Source organism: Chaetodon trifascialis, chromosome 5, assembly GCF_039877785.1.
Source record: "Chaetodon trifascialis isolate fChaTrf1 chromosome 5, fChaTrf1.hap1, whole genome shotgun sequence".
NCBI classification, from domain to species: domain Eukaryota; kingdom Metazoa; phylum Chordata; class Actinopteri; order Chaetodontiformes; family Chaetodontidae; genus Chaetodon; species Chaetodon trifascialis.
This window is the reverse complement of record NC_092060.1, coordinates 15,126,775-15,145,562: the sequence shown is the minus strand read 5'-3', so window position 1 is coordinate 15,145,562 and position 18,788 is coordinate 15,126,775. Positions and strand designations below refer to the sequence as shown.

The following is an 18,788-nucleotide window of genomic DNA, read 5'->3' as shown; positions in this document are numbered from 1 at the left end:
GGACTGGTATAACTTAGGAATTGGCTATTCTAATTTTGAGTATTTCTCTGTGATAATAATTTTTTGTTGCTCTGATATTTGAGCCTTCATTGTACTCATGGAAACGCATTTTAAAGTTTTTCCGGTCGTGTCTCTGACAGGATCATAGTGTTCTACGGTAAAAACAAGAAGGCTTCATTTCCCAGAATCCTCTGCGGTCTGCTCACCCCTCATAATTTTTGCATCCGGGTCTGTGCTTCCTTTTCCTCTGTGCCTAGATGCGATGAGGATCTAGGTTTTTCAGGGCATCTGAAAAATCCGAATCCATCCTTGTAAAAGGCACAACCGAACCTCGCCAAGATGACCGAGCAGATGACAGTGAGGGGGACCCTGAAGGGTCACAGTGGATGGGTCACCCAGATTGCCACTACACCCCAGTATCCCGACATGATTCTGTCGGCGTCCCGAGGTGAGGTGTCCCCCGCCGGCTTCGCCAACATGGCTAGGATAACGATTAGCTTTAGTCAGCTAACCGGGTTGCTGCTGTAACTTAATAAACGACGTTGCTTGTGTGTGATTGACATAAGAAATCTGTATAAACAGCCATGAAGTTATGTAATCTTTTATTCGGTTTTTACGAAGGTACAACTGGCTCGAGGTTGAGTTTGGGTTTGACACGCCGGTTAGCCAAGCTAGCTAACACTATTTGGCGTCATCTGAAATTCAGTCTTATACCCACAGTGCATCTGTGACACGTGTTTTAAGTAGGGTATTCTCCACAATCGTTGTTACATGCACAAATGTGTGGACTTGGCATCCATTTACTCCCCTTGCTAGGTTGAGCTTGCTGAGCGCTAAATGTTTGACAGATTTCCTTTTGACGTGCACTCTCACGATGGTAACATCGCATGCTAACGTTCAAAGTGTCTGCTTTTTCTGGAATGAAATGTGGTCATTGACGTTAATCAAACCATATATGCTTGTTTTTCAGACAAGTCTATCATCATGTGGAAGCTGACCCGTGATGAAACCAACTATGGCATCCCCCAGCGCTCCTTGAGGGGCCATTCTCACTTTGTAAGTGATGTTGTCATCTCCTCAGATGGACAGTTTGCCCTGTCTGGTGCTTGGGATGGGACCCTCCGTCTGTGGGACCTCACCACGTAAGTACAGGGAGTGGGAAATTTTCACAACACTGGTCAGATGTTTGGGGTTCGGGGTAGTTAGCTGTTTCCTCACGTTTATGGTGGTTCGTTTGTGTCCATGTGGAAGGTAAAGGTGTTGCAGGGAAGTGTTGTCATTGCTCCATTTCATGATGCATGAAATCAGATCTGACCTTGGTTCTATAACAAGTTGCAGGAAACAAAAGATCCCCTCGATTAAACCAGGTGAAAAGTAGGTTTGTCGTAAAACGTCAAACTCTTAACATGGATCTGGTGTAGCTTAGCCACAGGAACCTCAAATAACTTCCCAAAATAACAGTGGGTGAATTATATACAGTCATGAAAGCATCAGTTGTGACCATGGCTCAGGTACATTAGGCCTGCCTTTCTTCACACCATCGATGGGTCAGATCTTATACAAACCAAGCTTAAGTTGTACATCCAGATACTTTGGTAGACTTTGCAGCATCTTGATGGATCTCACATTGAAAGGACAATTTGTTAAATTTGACCTGCATCATGCGCTGTGTATCCACAGCTCTGTACTCACTGAGCTGTAAAAAGTTTTGAAATAAAGGTGGCATATTTATGGATCAAGGATGGTGCCAGTGCACACTGTGCTGAAGTGCTTTCAACCCAAACATAATACATTACAAATGTGCTTTTTAACATTTGTAAACGCACACAGAAAATTCGTTTCAGAAAAAAAGTTGTCTGAACTGTTAAATGTGTGTAGCTTTTGGAGTACTGCTTACCAGGTGTGGCTGTAGTGATATTGGACATGCTCATGCCTTGGGTGCCTTCAGTTCATTAAAACGAGTGATCATCTGAAATGTTTGGTGTGACATTTCCACAGTGGCTTGACGACCCGGCAGTTTGTTGGACACACTAAGGATGTTCTGAGCGTGGCCTTTTCTGCTGATAACCGCCAGATTGTGTCTGGCTCCCGGGACAAGACCATCAAGCTATGGAACACTCTTGGAGTCTGCAAGTACACCATCCAGGTCAGCTGCCAACTCATGATGTCTTTCGAGTAGCAGTCATCTTTTTCTGTCAGTGAACTTGAGTTTAAGTACTGGGTAATGACTTTGCACACTTTTGAATTATAAGTTCAAATTTGGCAATCCCTACTAGTTGAAAACCAGGCGGCCTCAAATTTGGAGTTTACAAATACAGTGTTCAAATTAATGTCGAAAGGGAACGTACAGCTCACCCAGTCATCAGTAGAAACATTGCCCTGACAAGAGTAGCTTTCTACAACATGGCCAGTCCTTAATAAGATTCCAGAAATGATCCAGTGACCTTGGTTGAACCCATATGTAATTTCAGTTTTATGTTATTAATAAGCTGCCAAACAAATTAGCTGTTGACATGCTTGCCTGATCAGAGATTGTAATGATTTCATCTGGCTGTTAAAAGACAAGTCTCTAGTGTTGAATAAGCAGAGAATCTTGCATTTAGTTTTTAAAAAAATGTGCCTCTTAAATTTGCAGGATGAGAGCCATTCTGAGTGGACGTCTTGCGTGCGCTTCTCCCCCAACAGCAGCAACCCCATCATTGTCTCCTGCGGCTGGGACAAGATGGTCAAGGTATGTTGTTTGTGCAACAGTCTCTCTTGTTTGCTGTTAGGCATAAACTTTCATGTATTATCTGTCCTCCTCTGTGATGAGTTTTTTTTTGTTGATGAGGCACATCCCATGTAGCTCTTATATGGTCTTTATACTCTAGTAGCTGTAAAGTAATCTTCCTGTCCTTTCCTAGGTGTGGAACCTGGCCAACTGCAAGCTGAAGACCAACCACATTGGCCACACTGGCTTCCTGAACACAGTGACTGTCTCTCCTGATGGCTCCCTGTGTGCATCTGGAGGAAGGGTATGAAATCCACTCCTCATCCATTCTCTACTCAATTGAAAGTCCAGCTTGCAGGTTTCAGCAGTGATGACGACCTAAGATGCTTCTGTTTAAACATGATGATAAAGAGGCTGTTTCTGAGTGTTACCTGCACTTGAAAAAAATCTTTGTTGTGCTTGAGAGTTGTAAATAAAAAAAGAAAAAAAAACTCTTGAGCATCACATAAATATCCTGGACTTCAACGGTATTGATGAAACTAGTTATTCAAGCGTATTTTCTTTTCTTCCAGGATGGCCAGGCCATGCTGTGGGACCTGAATGAAGGCAAGCACCTCTACACCCTGGACAGTGGTGACACCATCAATGCCCTTTGCTTCAGTCCCAACCGTTACTGGCTGTGTGCTGCCACTGGCCCCAGTATCAAGATCTGGGTAAAAGACTTCTTCCTAATTATCTCATGATCTGGATATGATGCATTAATGCTACAGTGCAAAGAGCAGTGATCGAACCTTAAATGCCAACTGTATTCTTTGATGATAAAGAGGCTGTTTCTGAGCTCTAACCTAACCAATTTGATACTTTGGATGCATAAACTTCTATCATTGATCCTGTGCTACTACTGAGCAGTTACTGATTGCACTTGCTCTGGTGTTTTCTTCTCATTTAGGATTTGGAGGGCAAGATCATTGTGGATGAGCTGAGGCAGGAAGTGATCAGCACAAACAGCAAGGCTGAACCCCCTCAGTGCACTTCCCTGGCATGGTCTGCTGATGGACAGGTACAACACACTCTTCTCTGTAGGACCTTTCAGTACACGTCTGGCTGTCTAAGTAGTTGGTGGTTTCAGTGTTCAACCCCAGTGATTATACCCATTCACTTTTAACTCTGATGTCTAATGGTGACAGTCCTGCAAATATGAGGGGCACTACAAACACACTTGAATATCAATGGCTGAATTATATGACTGAAAACTGAGAAAATTAGAGTAATTGTTGGTCATCTGTCCCTTTTCTTTCAGACCCTGTTTGCCGGCTACACTGACAACCTGATCAGAGTGTGGCAGGTCACCATTGGAACTCGATAAGAGCTTGTCCCCGAAGCAACTTTGAATAAAAGACTGTTTTGAAAAGAACATGTATGCCGTCTTGGTTTCAACAATTTCTATCAATGAAATACAATAAGATGTTTATTACAGTAAACTTGTTTTTCCTTTTGAACTTTGTTTCACACAAACTAGTTAACATCGGTGTGGATAGTGGTATTCCAAACCTCTACACAGCCACAATGCAAAAACAATGACAACAAATATATGGGTTTATTTAACAACAAGTTTGGTTAAGAAAAAAAAGGAATTAAAAGTGAGAATCAGACCTGATCGTTTTTGGTCATTTTATTGGTGTTAATGCTTAAATCTTTTGTGTCTAGTTTAGAAAGGTTAGAAGATAACTCTTATGCACACTAAAGACTAGTGAGGGTAATTTTGATTTCAGGCGGTGAATTGATACTAACCATGAGCGCTGTTAATGCATAATATGGACTGAGCTGTTTGGCTTGCCGTATATGTGTAATGGTATCCTAGCAACCGGAACAACGTGAGGCCGTGGCTTGAGTTAGCAAATGGCGTTAGCATAACACTTGCTGGCATTTTATTTCTTTTGTTTGTTTGTTTTTTACATTTTTTAATCTAAACAACTTCTTAGCCACTTATACATAACGTTTACTGTACCTGTTACTCATTTGGAGCTAGTTAATGTCTAATGTTATGCGTTAGTTGATAGGACTGGCAGAGTATCATAACCTCGTTAGCTAGGCAACAGGTGCTTGTGTATCATACAGAGGGAGATGGACCAAACTTCATATCCTCGTATTTATGTGGAAAGAACTCTGGCCCTTGTTAAACCAGATGCCATCCACAGAGCTGAGGAGATTGAGGATGTTATCCTCAAATCGGGCTTCATTATCCTGCAGGTTGGTTCAAGAGTCTTGGAAATTACAGCGGTAGACGTTTTAACGCGAACATCTGTAAAGTACAGGATGTGTTGTCTTTAGGAAGTGCTTTATTGTGTCATGAAGTCTTTGACCGACCTGAAGATTTATTATTATGTAATTACGTTTAACTATAGGATGTCCTACATAACCAAGAAAGCCGTTTTTCCATTTGTGTGTGTGGCCTGATTGAGACATCGACATAGTTGATTATTATTATTGGACGAATTTTCTCATGTATTTGCATAGACTAAGTGATGATTGATATGTAACTAATTTGTAGTACATAAATGCAAAGATATTTTTAGTGCAGTAGAGAAACAGTTTTGCAGAGTATGGTTTGGCCACCAGAGAGTGCTGCCAATGTTGTGTTCAGTGCAGATGGTCACAATTGATAACCAAGTCAGGAAACCACATTCAAGCATGTTTATTAAAAAGTTTGTTATTTAAATAAAACAACAATATAGGAGGATGAATCATGAGACTTTGTCAAAAATCCAGTATCAGCTCATATTTCACTGAAGTACCTAATACTTCATCCCTGTGGCAGAAGCGGAAGCTGCAACTGAGTCCAGAGCAATGCAGTGACTTCTACGCAGACCAGTACGGAAAGCTCCTCTTTCCCAGCTTGACTGCCTTCATGAGCTCTGGCCCCATCATTGCCATAGCTCTGGCCCGTGATAATGCTATCGCCCACTGGAAGTCCATCATAGGACCTGTCAACAGCATCAAGGCCAGAGAAACTCATCCAGAGTGGTCAGTCTGTTAACTTACAAAGTATTGATTGAAATTCTTTGTTTTGTTGTTTATTCACTTTATGGCACATTATTTTGATATGAAGCGTATTACAGTGGTGAGTATTTTGACTCAACCACTGCCCAGCAGGGCTGATGGAGACTGGGGCGTACCTACAAATCGTGAAATAATGTTGAATATTTAAAGTTGTGCTAATGCATCACATGTCTGCTTAGAAGCAAAGGCTGGCACATTAAAACAGACCTTCAGTGTATGAAGAAATAGAATAACTATTAATACCCCTGTTTCCTATCCCATATATCTTGGTACCAAACCTTTGGTCAGACATATTCAGAAATGGGAGTGCAGTGTGATGGGCATAATCTATAGAAACAAAACAATAATATTGGTTCTTACAGTACATTCTCTATATGGTTTTGATAAAGTACCTGAAAATATTCTCTGTGGTCTTGGTATATTGTGTATTCGGCTTGCAATGCAAAAGTTTGAATGTGATATTTGCACATATGTAATTGTTTGTGATTCTGGGCCCCAGCCTCTGACTACTATGACATACAGTACATAGTTCACCATTCCCTGTAATGTTATTCATCCATTGACTTAATGTAGTGATGTATTGTTTTTATCCAATTTAAAAGGTTAAAGGTTTGATAACTCTGGCAGACATATGTACATGAATGCTGTGTGTTTTTTTTCCCAGCCTTAGAGCAAAATATGGCACTTCTGACCTGAAAAATGCACTCCACGGCAGCGAGTCATTTCATGCAGCTGAAAGGGAGATCAAATTCATGTTCCCAAACTGTGGGTAATACACATACTCACACATACTTTGTATAGAAATGTAGCACTGAGCACTTATTATGTACCCCACATGCTTCCTCTCTGTAGCTGTAATTGAGCCCTTTCCTTCAAGAGAAGCAACAGAAGAATACCTGAGCAGGTATGTAAACCCAACTCTGCTACGTGGACTCACTGAGCTCTGCAAGCAAAAGCCACACAATCCCTGTGTAAGTATGTGATGCTCAAGATTTTAAGATAAAGGTGGATAGATTTATTCATTAGACAATTATTTATTGCTTTTGAATATCACTGTTACCATGCTGGTTGCTGGTGTTGAGTCGCTGAAACATCACACTCCATTATTCTGCACTTTCGTTTTCAATAGATTTGGCTTGCTGACTGGCTGATCAACAATGATCCAAATACACCTTTAATATGTGATGGAGACATTGTGGAAGAAGCAGAATGACAACAGGGAAACAAGAGGGATGAATATGATAAATAATAATCTCAGACAATGTTTTTTTTTTTTTTAAACAAACATACTGTTCAGTAAATAAAATGTGTTCAGCACTGATCATCTGGTTTGTTTGCTGCCTGCTAAAGGTGACCTATTTATAAACCATTTGTTCTTTTTTTTTACACTTCTTTAAAGAGTTCCATCAGGTCTAACATCTTTAATTGATCAAGAAATCAGCCAATGAGTAAAAAGTTTTAAGCGAATGACTTGGATGAGCCCCATGACCTGAGTTGCAATGAGAACATTAATTAAGTTGAAGCAAACACTTCACTTACATGTTCTTGTCTGCCTGTTTTGACTGGCTTCATATCTTATTGCTCTTCTGAAAATGGTTCACAAAAACAAAATGATAGATAGATAGATAGATAGATAGATAGATAGATAGATAGATAGATAGATAGATAGATAGATAGATAGATAGATAGATAGATAGATAGATAGATAGATAGATAGATAGATTATTCATCCCCAAGGGAAATTTACAAGTTCCAGCATATTCCATAAATTTTAAGTAAAAGGCATGCAATAAATAATAAGAGCGCAGCAAGCAAAGAATTAAACGTTAAAAGTAAAAAATGTAAAAATGTCCAGTATAAAGATGTCCAGTGCAAACAGAATTAAAAGTAAAGGTGTCCAATGCAACAGAATGCAAGTTTAGATGTCAAGTGTTTAAATGTGTTGAAATGAGATGTCCATAGTTTAAATGTCCAGTGCAAACAGAATGCAAGTTAAGGTGCATGTTGAACAGAGTGTTGCACAGATTCCATTCAGAACATTGAGGAATGTTGACATTAATGTTTTAATGTTTCACCCTCTGAGTGGAGTTAAAGAGCCGCATGGCGTGGGGGAGGAACAACTTCCCCAGTCTGTCAGTGGAGCAGGACAGTGACAGCAGCCTGCCACTGAAGCTGCTCCTCTGCCTGGAGATGATGCTGTGCAGCGGATGCAGTGGATTGTCCATGATTGACAGGAGCCTGCTCAGCACCCGTCGCTCTGCCACAGATGTCAGGCTGTCCAGCTCTGTGCCCACAACAGAGCCCGCCTTCCTCACCAGTTTTTCCAGACATGTAGCGTCCCTCTTTTTGATGCTGCCTCCCCAGCACACTGCTGCGTAGAAGAGGGCACTTGCTACTACTGGTAGAACATCTGCAGCATCTTTTTGCAGATGTTGAAGGACGCCTGCCTTCTGAGGGAGTAGTCGGCTCTGTCCTCTCCAAAATGTATTATTGCCAAAGTACTCTGGCAAGAAAAGGACTGACGTGCACATGGCTGTCTAACAAATATGTTACAGAATGTATAACGTATGTGACTGCAGTTTGGATTTGGTCTGCAGTATGTAGCTACGATGGTTGCTGTGTATGTATGTATGTATGTATGTATGTATGTATGTATGTATGTATGTATGTATGTATGTATGTGGTTCTTACAGAAGAAACAGATGGAGGGATGATAAATTAAGTGAATATCTTTCATCAAACAAGAAAATATGACAATTACTATAAAACTGTCCCTACTATTTACAAGATTAAAAAAAAAATAAAACAGGAACAACTCACAATGGATGGCAGTGCATCTCTCATTAATTACCGCGAGATGAATCAGCATCTCTATAACAGTCCCAATAAAAACTTAACAAAATAATGTTCATTGCAAACCTATCGCAGTTTATGCATTTGCATTATTTTTGGTGTCTGTTATTTTGTTCAATCCATGTTCAGTGTCTTTTTTAAACTTGTACAATAGTCCCTGAGAGAAATGTACATGTACACATACAAAGAGCTTGATCACAGCTATGTGTTTATTCATAATTCATGGTCATACAGAGGTGAAAAAGACATTTTCCACATACCTTTCGCTAATTTTCATGACCCCACACTGTGCTACTGTGGCATTTGACTAGCTTTGACATATGAGATATGAACAGTGGAAGTCAGTCAAATTACCGCTATTAATTAGAATTCTGATTAATCATCGACATAACTGAAGGCACCGAGCTGTGGACAAGTCCTTTTCATTCGTAGCACAAACAGTTCCCAGTTCCTTCCTGTGAGTTAAGGGCGTGACTGTCCACTGTGAAAATAAAGCGATATATATAATTGGTCAGCACTATGAATGGCAACAGTGCTTACCCAATCAGATGACTTCTACGCAGAAATGTCGTTTTTTTCTACCGGTTCTAGAAAACCAACCACGAGTTGTCGTCGTGTGGGAGAATCCATCTTGAAGAGCGCTCTCCGGTTGTGTGACCAGTAAGCAGGTTTTCGTACTTCTTTAGTCTTTGGTTTTTTCCATTATATTTTCACGTAAGTACTTTGATTGCAGTAGTCTTTTGCTATTTTTATGGAAGATGTAGGTGAAATATCTGTTATTATTAATATTTAGGCCCACGGGGTGACTAGCACGGCCTCTGCATTACATAACGGTAACTGCGAATTAGAGTTGTACAGTCCAGGCTCGGGTTATCAGTGTGGTACAGACGGTTGCGTGTTTTTTCTAATCTTTGGCGTAGCAGGGATGTACTTTACTGTTTGGGTGGTTACTGTGTTGTGGGCTTAGTGTTACTCCGTGGCCATTTGCTGGCCCTCGGCAGCAAAAAACGGCCTTCTGTGAATGTATGGAACGCGACAGTGCCGGCCAAAATGGTGGGAAATGCATGCATTGGCATCATGTAAATGGCGAAGCATGTACGACATGACGGATTATATAACCACCCCCACGATTTTGTAATTAGATTTTTGTTGCTTTGGTCACAGGTATAATAGTGCAACATGTCTGAGACAGAGCAGCAGTACATGGAAACGTCAGAAAACGGCCACGAAGTCGATGATGATTATAACGGTGCCGACCACACCGAAGAGGGGATCGGCGAGAGCGCCGTGAATGACTGCGGAGAGGGCGAAGGGCCCGACGGGGATACCAACTCGCAGAACGGCGGCACCGAGGGCGGTCAAATCGACGCCAGCAAAGGCGAAGAAGATGCGGGGTAAGTGTAAATTGGCAAAGGGTGAATCTTGTGTGAAGCTGACACTCATAGAAGCTCCCCTGGCTTGCCATGTTTCTTTGTTCAACCGGCCTTTGTTGGCGCCATATGCAGAGCGGAGGGGGGATGGGCGCCTGAGCAGGGATCAAATCTAACATGTAGTGGCTTATCAGAGACCGTGGAAACGAGGTGCCCGCTGCGGTCTTATCGTAGTGATGTTCAGTATGTTGAATTAATGTTTAATGGCCTGTTAGCATAGCAACTATATTCTGCCTCCATACGTCATTGGGCCAACAGATGTTCTGGAACAGTGTGTACATTTACACCCCCCTCCTGCTCAACACCACCCCCACTCCACTGTCCACTGCCATATGTAAAGTTGGGGTAGTGGTGCTGCCTGTAATTCTAAACATTTCCCTTTCCCCTTCTCTGCATAGGAAAATGTTTGTTGGTGGTCTCAGCTGGGACACAAGCAAGAAAGATCTTAAGGATTACTTCTCTAAATTTGGCGAGGTGACAGACTGCACCATAAAGATGGACCAGCAGACAGGCCGGTCAAGAGGCTTCGGCTTCATTCTCTTTAAAGACGCAGCCAGTGTAGAAAAGGTGAGTGGGGTTCACGGTTTTATTGGCACACAAGGAGCTCTTTGTTTACAAGATGGGAAATTTCAATGTTTGCATGTTTTTTTTTTTTTTAAAGGTTCTTGAGCAGAAGGAGCACAAACTAGATGGCAGAGTGATTGACCCCAAGAAGGCCATGGCCATGAAGAAGGATCCAGTCAAGAAAATCTTTGTGGGAGGCCTTAATCCTGACACTTCAAAGGAGGTCATCCAGGAATACTTTGGGACCTTTGGAGAGGTACGATATTTTATGGATTTAGTTCATCTATTAAAGAATTTAATGCTTATGATGGCAGTTGCTTTAAAAGTTTGTTTTCCCCTCGTGTAGATCGAGACCATTGAGCTTCCACAAGATCCAAAGACAGAAAAGAGGAGGGGATTCGTATTTATCACATACAAAGAAGAGGCCCCCGTCAAGAAGGTCATGGAGAAGAAATACCACAACGTCGGTGGAAGCAAGGTAATAGCATGTCACATATTCTGCATAAAGGGTGAATTTGGGTGTAATGGACTTAGTTTCCTATAGTTTACAAAAAGCATATCATGCTGCAATGTAATGTGCTCTTGTGTGGTGTTCCAGTGTGAAATCAAAATAGCCCAGCCCAAAGAGGTCTACCAGCAGCAGCAGTATGGTGCCCGTGGATATGGAGGACGTGGCAGGGGCCGTGGAGGTAAGCACTTCACTTTTTATGCCAGTAAAATCGATTTTTTTTTTTTTTTTTCCGAAACTACACTCGGTGGTAGATTTAAATTTGTGCAGAATAACTGCCACAGTCCGGTGTGCTATAGAGTTGTGACAAAGGCCTCACCTGTTTTTTCTAGGCCAGGGCCAGAACTGGAATCAAGGTTACAACAACTACTGGAACCAGGGATACAACCAGAACTATGGCTATGGACAGCAAAACTACGGATACAGCGGCTATGACTACTCTGCTGGTTATTACGGCTATGGGGGTGGCTACGACTACAGTAAGCGATAAGTCCCCCCAGGGAAAGAAAAAGAATGAGAGAAACTTTTATTTTCTTGGTCCTCCTTGTTGTACAGAAGAACTCAGTCCCTTTTTCTCTTGTCCTCCAGACCAGGGCAATACAAGCTATGGGAAAACTCCAAGACGTGGAGGCCACCAGAGTAGCTACAAGCCATACTGATCACACGTAGTGCAGGTATGCATTTTTGCATCATCCGTGGTAGTATGAGAACATAGCTGTAACCATTGGTGCCTTTTGACCCCAAAGATGTCCATCTACTCTAAATCCATTCAGGCATTGTGGTGGGGTTAGGGTAGGCCGTGTTGTGGGGTCTGTGATCATTAAAGATGGATTCATTCCACCTGTCAGCCATCTTAAGATGCATCTATACAAACACTACTTGATCAATAAGGGTTGAGTTGGTGGTGGTTGAGCTGGAGCAAGGACCGTTTCACCTTTCACCAGGGTGCTAGGTGTGTAGTAGCTAGCAGTCGTGCCCTCCCCCCCCCCCCCCCCCAAGTGTGTCTGTCCATTCACTGACCTGTCAAACTCATTCATGCACCTGTCTGTCTTTGTGTAACTGCATGCCATACTTGGTTTATTCTCAGTAACGTTAAGCACCGTGTTTTTCTCTTAAGGTCTAAAGTAAATAAGAAAAAGAGATCCATGGTCTGACCACAGCGAACATGGGCTCTGGCTTTTCCTTTGGAGTTGGCAGAAATTTGGACTCATGCTCCATTTGTACAGATCAAGTGAGGAACTGGGGAAGCAAATGTCACTTTTCCACTTTTTATTTTATATTGTTTTGTGTCCATTTACATTTCCAGTGATGGAAGTGTTATTTTTACTGTACTTTTTGGTACCTTTTTGAATCTAATGTATTGTATGGTTGTATTTTTACATGTCTACTGGATTTACAGATGAGCAGGAGCAAGAGCTTTTAAAGCTCACAAATAAAAACAAATTTGCTTTTTGTTTTTCCTTTTGGTGTTTCTAGATCTTTAGTTATTTTCTCCCGTGCTGAGTGTTGGATGCGAGTTGCATGGCTTCAGATGTGGGGTGAGGCTAAATAAGGGATTTAAACTAATCAAAGGGTTCATTGTAAGTGTCAAGTGAATGTTTGCAGATGGTCTAGTAGACGAAGACAACCAGCATCTTTTTTTTTTTTTTTTTTTTTTTTTTGGCTTTTAAGGAGATTCCTTCCCCATCATGTTTGCAATTTTAAGTTGCTTTACTAGTGTTATTCAACTGAACGCAAGCCTGTTAATGTACGAGGGTACTCCCTCTCTCACTGGAAACTCATTCCTCTAGTGTCTTGGGCAAATTGGTAGAAATAAACTTTTGGTTTATATTACACATGGATCTTTTTGTTATTATTTGTAAAGTTAATGTTAAATGTTTTGTACTGTTAAATGGCTTGCTTGTTATGTCACAAGTAATGTTAACATCTCTACGGATGCCTCTTTGGAAGCTGTGGGAGAGAGCTTCACTATCTGCAGGATAACTGACTGAGTGTTAATACCCACCCCACTAGATGTGAAACTGCGATACTTGAGCGTTATTGTGAATGTGTCCAGGAGTTAAAGATAGTGGTCTGGTAAGTGCTTAAATCAACCGTACTGTGTATTGAGAACATGTTGCTGATCAGTGTTGTCAATTGGGCCTCTTATTTTATATATTGCTACTGTGGGTAAAAGAAAGCAAGAGTGAGGATTTTAAAGCGTTAACTTTATTAGTTGATTAAAAAAAAATTCATTTGTGACACATTCGCTTTACTTAGTATATTGTTCATCTCGGAGTTCAAATTTGTAGGCTGTAGCTTGTGTGGCTTTAAATACATTAGCCAAATTGTCTTGGTTTCATCGATGAGGTGACTGCTCCTCGTTCCACTTAGGTGATACCTGGGGGGAGAAACGGATTTACAAAGATGTCACTTTGGGTCGCGTGGCTCTAGACAAATGAAAAAAGAAATCCTCTTCAAAACCTCACTGCTTTGAGTTAAGCTCTGATATAAAGTGTACTAATAAGTCCATTTCAAAAACAATGTGACAGAATCAAGTCCCCACAGTGGTCAGAGTTGAGTGGAGGGCAGCAACATGTTCTGCCAAGTGAAATGAATGAACTTGTTTGATCTACTGGAACCTCAAGAATAGACATTCATATCTCTACCTCTGAACTTTATGAATGTGACCATCTGACAATGTCTGATGCAATTAAAAGTTTTTCTACAGGTTTAACCAACCTTAGATGTCTTCCTTTTCCAATTTAAGGCCACTGGCTTCAATGTCTGTGAACACAAGGTCATAAACATTATTCTACACTGAAATCTGAATGTGTGAAATGAACTCTTAATGGGATTTTCCATGGTGGTCAGGCTCTTACTGCATTAAGTGTCAATTAGATGCATACATACACACAGGTGTGTGTGTGTGTGTGTGTGTGTGTGTTGGTGGGGGTTGTGTAACTAACCTGTGAGGATGCGGTCAATACACTGTGCCACTAGTTCTGCATCCTCCATACTGAAGCACATAGGAGGTTTGAACTTCACAACGCTTTCCCAGGGGCCATCTGTACTGACAAAGATTTTATCCTCCTCTTTCAACCTGATGCAAATGGGACATTGAATTAAATCACACAGAACTGAGTGGCAGACATACTGTCCACAAAAAAAAAAAAGATATCAAGCGACAGGCAAAACTAAAGCCATTAACGGCTGTTCAGCACTCCAGTCCTTTACCTCTTCACCACCAGTGCTGCTGTTTCTGTGGCAGGAGTCCTCTTCTCCCTGTCTGTAACCAGTTCAAGACCCACAAACAGTCCTGCACCTCTGTAAGGAGAAAAAGATTATTCATTTTGACAGAATGAGTCAGGAGAGATATATGGTCGACTCATCTGAACTCATGATGTAAGTTTCTCATGAGTTCCTTCACATTCTTGAGTGGCATGGTCTTGTCTGGCCAGTTATGGAAATCAAAATAGCTTAACAACATCTGGTGCGTATAGCCATTCTATGAATGCTCCAGCGCCATGTTTTTTGAGTTGTGGCGTCTGCCTACTTGTCTGTCCTCGTTAACATGCCTGGAAAATGATTAACATCTTACTCCAGCAAGGCTGATCTCAGGATCTCATTGCATGTGTGTTTTATAGACCACGTAATCTGCATGCAAAGTCCCTGCATGACTAAATATTACTGAATGAGATGCATAGTAGACTAAATGAATATAGCTCAGACAGAAACTAGGATTCTTGAATAGCGGGAGCCATCATAAATGTTCTAAGTAACACCTGTGCTTTTCCTACAGTGACAGGTCAAAATGCCTGCTGTGAAAACAGACCTCGTACAAACACCACGTTAATATGGTTAAATGATAAGGCATCCTGAAATAGATTTTGTTTGTGGGGAAAGGGGCTCATTTTTACTTCATACCCCACACATTAACATGTTATTACCAGTAACTAGATTTTGAATCCCAACAACTTGTCTACAATGTAAAGTCATTGTATAAGTTACAAGCTGTGTCTCCTACTGTGGTGAAAGAAGTACTCAGATCAGTTACTGAGGTAAAAGTAGCAATACAACAGTGAACAGTGAAAATACTCTGCAACAGTTATAAGTCCTGCATTCAAAGCTGCACTGAGAATCAAGTATCAATCTATCAAAGTAGAGGTACTCAATGCAGAAATAGAGTCCCTGTCAGTATTTTTAATACAGCATATGATGTTTTTGGATTCGTATCACTGCTGCATTAATGTGTATATGCTTGAGGTGTTTAAGGTTGAGCTTATTTTAACTATATATTGCTAGCTATTTTAATCTAGAGCAATACATCGTATTTTTTAAGATCATCATGTTTGTTGCTTTGTTGCTGTCCTGTGAGGACTGTATCTCTAAAAAGTTAACTTATGAGAAAAATGGTCCTGTTTACAGCTTTGTGACAATACATTTTCCTCTTAATCCAAGGAGGTTTACATTCCACCACTGGTCTACTATGTGATGCCTTCTGTTAGAGGCCCCACACGTCCACAGGTGTTCACATCTGACATTCCTCTTCTGCTGCACTGACACTGTATCTCACTGCATGTATTTTATTAAAATGCATGATTTCCTGTTTGTTGAACACATCTCGTCATTATCTCTTTTAAGCACCCGGCATGAAAAATGAGCGCAGCCAATTCTAAAAGCAGAAGTCCAACACACCCATGTAAGTCAGAGAGCAGCAGACTGTCTGCTCACACTGTCCTGACAAGAGGTCTAATCAGCCAAGATAAATGAAAGCACCTGTGTGGATTTACTAAAGGGGTGTAGGGGCTTTAATTAGTGTTGGCAGTTAAATAGTGGCCAGACTATCCTTTTTATTTGCTATTATTGTCACTGTTGTTCAACCTGATGTGATGCCATGGATGCTGAAAATAGAGCAGCATAGGCCTTCATGAGTTTGAAGAGCCTGAGTGCACCAGTCCCTCACTTCATCCTTACCTGACATCACCAATGATTTGATGTCGTGTTTGTAGCTTAGTGAGCAAATCTTTAAGATGTCCTCCCACCCTTGTGGCATTTCCTCTGAGGTCCTCTTCATCTATCACGTCCAGAACTGCCAGGCCAATTGCACAGGATACTGGGTTCCCTCCAAACTGCATTATGAGGAGAAAAATTATTTCATCTTGATATATGCATGCTTAACAAGGGGTAGTTCAAATACATTTCCACAGAAATATATCTCTTTTGCTTGAAAGAAGAAATTTGCCCTGTTCAATAATATATATTTCTTGCAGCAATGTAGTGGTAAGTCAAACAGTGGATAAACAATAACTTGTGGACAACAGTCAGTGATCAAAATAATCACCATGAGAATAGAATAAATCACACTAGGGGAAACTTTATCTTAGATAGATGTCCCTGGATTACTACTTCGGCTGCCTCAGCAGCTGAGAAAAAATATAACTGGCAACTTGAGGAAGTGTTCCTTCATGTTGCATTGAGGCTACTGTATAGTCACCGTATTGAAGTACTCCACTCCGTTGGCGGTGAAAGCTCCAGCTATCTCTACAGTGGTTGCCACACACGCCAGTGGATGCCCATTACCCATCGGTTTCCCCATGGTCACTATGTCGGGACAGAAACCCTCCCCTTGCTGCTGGAAAGCCCAGAAGTGACTCCCCACACGTCCGAAGCCGGTCTGCACCTCGTCCGCCACAAACACTCCACCGGCTGAGTGCACATATCTGTTGAGAGTGAGGGAGATGCAGCTTTTCGCCATTATTGTACAGGCGGCTGAGCAAAAGCAGAACCTGCGAAAAGATTCACCACTCACTCTGCAACTTTAGTTGAGTACCCTTGGGGCAAGATGATCTGCCCTCCAACACTTGGCAATGATTCAGCAAAGAAGGCTGAGATCTATGAATGGCAGTAAATAATAGAAATGTTATGCATTGGTATTTATTTATTACAGCATTATTCTGAGTGTCTCTGTGTAAGTGTTTTGAATGACAGATTGTATTCATGCTGTGTGCAACTGCGGTAAAGTGTACCTTACGGCCTTTGCTGTGCACCTCCTCTATTAGGTCTTTCACTGTATCTGCATATGCTTGGCCCGGGTTAGGATGATTCTCTCTGTATATGCCTCTGTACATGTCTGGTAAGGGTGCCTAAGAGGGTGAAACACATTCTTTCAGATAGGCAGGAGTTCACTGTTGGTCAGCAGTTTGTGTAATGATGGTCATATGAATGTACACACCACATGAACCCATTCTTTCTGTCCTGCCAGTTTCCGGAACTTGTAAGGACTAATGTCGATGAGGGACATTAGATGCCCATGGTATGCACTGGTATAAAAGGAGAGTTCATTGTAATATACGAGCAAGTGTAATGTCACAGAGTGAATGTGCTGCATTCGAACAGAATACTTACTGGTCGAGCACGATGACATCCTGGTGTTGGGTGTACTGCTGTGCCAAGCGCAGAGCAAGATCATTGGCCTCCGATCTGTCAGAAGAACAGATGTAAAGCTGCTGGTATGGAATGGTGCTTCAGGAATACCGTTCAGATGGACTGTGTGAGGGTTTACCCAGAGTTCACAAAGTAGAAGACACAGAGTTTCTCGGGCAGGGTGGCAGCAAGGCGGTCTGCGTACAGGACTATGTTGTCATGCAGGAACCGGGAATTTGTGTTCAGGAGGTCCATTTGTGCTGCTGCAGCCTTTGTAACGCTGGGGTGACAGTGGCCCACTGGAACAGAAAACAAACGGAGCGTTATAACGCATTCAAACTTTGTGCCACCAGGAGGCAGGAGTGTGACACGCTGTGTTTTCTAATAGTCAAAAACATACAATCATATATAATAGTCACAAACACAGACTTTGCCCTGCGTGATTAATGTTTTACCATGATGAACGTTGCTGATGCAGTCCAGATAACGCTCGCCATTTTCATCGAACAGATATTGTCCTCTACCTCTTACTATTTTCACCGGGTCGTCTGAATAAAACAGTCGGCACGATTGTCTGTAATGACACAAATGTAAAATGACAATTATATAACTATGATCACGAGCTAGCGTGGAGGAAAAAGTCAGTTTCACTCTGCCATACCCGATTAATTTCTTTCTCATTGCGATAGTTTCTTCTTTACTGAATATCGACATTTTCTCTTTGGTTTCTCTTTGTTTCTATCGTGTGCCAAAGTCTGCCGAGGCAATAACTGCATGTAACTCCCATCATCACGAGTGGAAACACGTCTCACGATACTATTCACTTATATGCGGTCACATCCACCACGCATGCGTTAATGTTAGACCTGGGTTCACAAGTTTATCTTTCTGCAATAAGTAGTTATTTTCTATCACAGATAGTAAGCTATCTAAATTAGACTGGATAGTTATGCTAGTCTATAAATTTAAGAAAAAAAAACTATGTTTATTTGACAGTGGCCAGTTTTTATTGTATCCTGTCTCTTTATATAGAACGGCCTAACTGTGGGGTTGTTCTCCTAACAGATATGTCAACGTCAGTGTAACATATGTCGCTACAAATGGAGTTCCAGGGAGAAACACAATAATAAATGACATACTCGAGACGTATGTGCTATATCAGTAATGTGGGATTTCGTCAAAGTGCGTTTTTTTAGGTAGTGTATTTAAAATAACCCGGTATTGGTATCGCCCAAAGGCTATAAATACTCAGCTAAAC

General features: G+C 41.5%; 4 protein-coding genes across 6 annotated transcripts; 3 read left to right on the top strand and 1 right to left on the bottom strand.

The window, feature by feature from the left end:
• The first annotated feature begins 239 nt into the window (after positions 1-239).
• On the top strand, positions 240-4,124 carry rack1 (receptor for activated C kinase 1). Its single transcript, XM_070963023.1, has 8 exons — positions 240-448; positions 971-1,142; positions 1,999-2,146; positions 2,636-2,731; positions 2,904-3,014; positions 3,283-3,423; positions 3,660-3,770; positions 4,011-4,124. The coding sequence occupies exons 1-8, from the start codon at positions 340-342 to the stop codon at positions 4,074-4,076; spliced, it is 954 nt and encodes a 317-aa protein (XP_070819124.1). The 5' UTR covers positions 240-339; the 3' UTR covers positions 4,077-4,124.
• Positions 4,125-4,572: 448 nt separating this feature from the next.
• nme5 (NME/NM23 family member 5) lies at positions 4,573-8,561 on the top strand. Its single transcript, XM_070962910.1, has 5 exons — positions 4,573-4,960; positions 5,529-5,734; positions 6,435-6,535; positions 6,623-6,741; positions 6,900-8,561. The coding sequence occupies exons 1-5, from the start codon at positions 4,835-4,837 to the stop codon at positions 6,981-6,983; spliced, it is 636 nt and encodes a 211-aa protein (XP_070819011.1). The 5' UTR covers positions 4,573-4,834; the 3' UTR covers positions 6,984-8,561.
• Positions 8,562-9,212: 651 nt separating this feature from the next.
• Positions 9,213-13,356, top strand: hnrnpaba (heterogeneous nuclear ribonucleoprotein A/Ba). Of its 3 annotated transcripts, none has more exons than XM_070963021.1 (9): positions 9,213-9,283; positions 9,788-10,017; positions 10,452-10,620; positions 10,715-10,873; positions 10,964-11,095; positions 11,216-11,306; positions 11,458-11,604; positions 11,714-11,799; positions 12,243-13,356. In XM_070963021.1, exons 2-8 carry the CDS (start codon positions 9,803-9,805, stop codon positions 11,782-11,784), a joined length of 984 nt encoding a protein of 327 aa, XP_070819122.1. In that variant the 5' UTR covers positions 9,213-9,283; positions 9,788-9,802; the 3' UTR covers positions 11,785-11,799; positions 12,243-13,356. The 3 variants fall into 3 exon arrangements, with proteins under 3 accessions (XP_070819122.1, XP_070819121.1, XP_070819123.1); XM_070963020.1 differs by having other exon boundaries at positions 9,238-9,337; XM_070963022.1 differs by lacking the exon at positions 9,213-9,283 and adding an exon at positions 9,366-9,676.
• phykpl (5-phosphohydroxy-L-lysine phospho-lyase) lies at positions 13,313-18,497 on the bottom strand. The gene is made up of 13 exons (XM_070963016.1): positions 18,192-18,497; positions 17,986-18,104; positions 17,670-17,829; positions 17,513-17,587; positions 17,340-17,427; positions 17,134-17,250; positions 16,917-16,999; positions 16,602-16,827; positions 16,082-16,236; positions 14,342-14,431; positions 14,074-14,207; positions 13,847-13,891; positions 13,313-13,505 (listed from the first exon to the last, which is right to left on the bottom strand). Exons 1-12 carry the CDS (start codon positions 18,242-18,244, stop codon positions 13,848-13,850), a joined length of 1,344 nt encoding a protein of 447 aa, XP_070819117.1. The 5' UTR covers positions 18,245-18,497; the 3' UTR covers positions 13,313-13,505; position 13,847.
• Between the last annotated feature and the right edge of the window lie 291 nt (positions 18,498-18,788).

What these genes read in the sequence shown, in the direction of transcription:
- rack1 (XM_070963023.1), top strand. Translation starts at nt 340, where the DNA reads ATGACCGAGCAGATGACAGTGAGGGGGACCCTGAAGGGTCACAGTGGA. An exon ending in CGTCTGTGGGACCTCACCAC is followed by an intron (nt 1,143 to 1,998) that starts GTAAGTACAGGG and finishes ACATTTCCACAG; the next exon opens with TGGCTTGACGACCCGGCAGT. An exon ending in GCTGGGACAAGATGGTCAAG is followed by an intron (nt 2,732 to 2,903) that starts GTATGTTGTTTG and finishes GTCCTTTCCTAG; the next exon opens with GTGTGGAACCTGGCCAACTG.
- hnrnpaba (XM_070963021.1), top strand. Translation starts at nt 9,803, where the DNA reads ATGTCTGAGACAGAGCAGCAGTACATGGAAACGTCAGAAAACGGCCAC. An exon ending in AAAGGCGAAGAAGATGCGGG is followed by an intron (nt 10,018 to 10,451) that starts GTAAGTGTAAAT and finishes TTCTCTGCATAG; the next exon opens with GAAAATGTTTGTTGGTGGTC. An exon ending in ACAACGTCGGTGGAAGCAAG is followed by an intron (nt 11,096 to 11,215) that starts GTAATAGCATGT and finishes GTGGTGTTCCAG; the next exon opens with TGTGAAATCAAAATAGCCCA.
- phykpl (XM_070963016.1), bottom strand. Translation starts at nt 18,244, where the DNA reads ATGTCGATATTCAGTAAAGAAGAAACTATCGCAATGAGAAAGAAATTA. An exon ending in GATGTCATCGTGCTCGACCA is followed by an intron (nt 17,428 to 17,512) that starts GTAAGTATTCTG and finishes CTTTTATACCAG; the next exon opens with TGCATACCATGGGCATCTAA. An exon ending in TACTCAACTAAAGTTGCAGA is followed by an intron (nt 16,828 to 16,916) that starts GTGAGTGGTGAA and finishes CACTCTCAACAG; the next exon opens with ATATGTGCACTCAGCCGGTG.
- nme5 (XM_070962910.1), top strand. Translation starts at nt 4,835, where the DNA reads ATGGACCAAACTTCATATCCTCGTATTTATGTGGAAAGAACTCTGGCC. An exon ending in CGGGCTTCATTATCCTGCAG is followed by an intron (nt 4,961 to 5,528) that starts GTTGGTTCAAGA and finishes TCCCTGTGGCAG; the next exon opens with AAGCGGAAGCTGCAACTGAG. An exon ending in CAAATTCATGTTCCCAAACT is followed by an intron (nt 6,536 to 6,622) that starts GTGGGTAATACA and finishes TCCTCTCTGTAG; the next exon opens with CTGTAATTGAGCCCTTTCCT.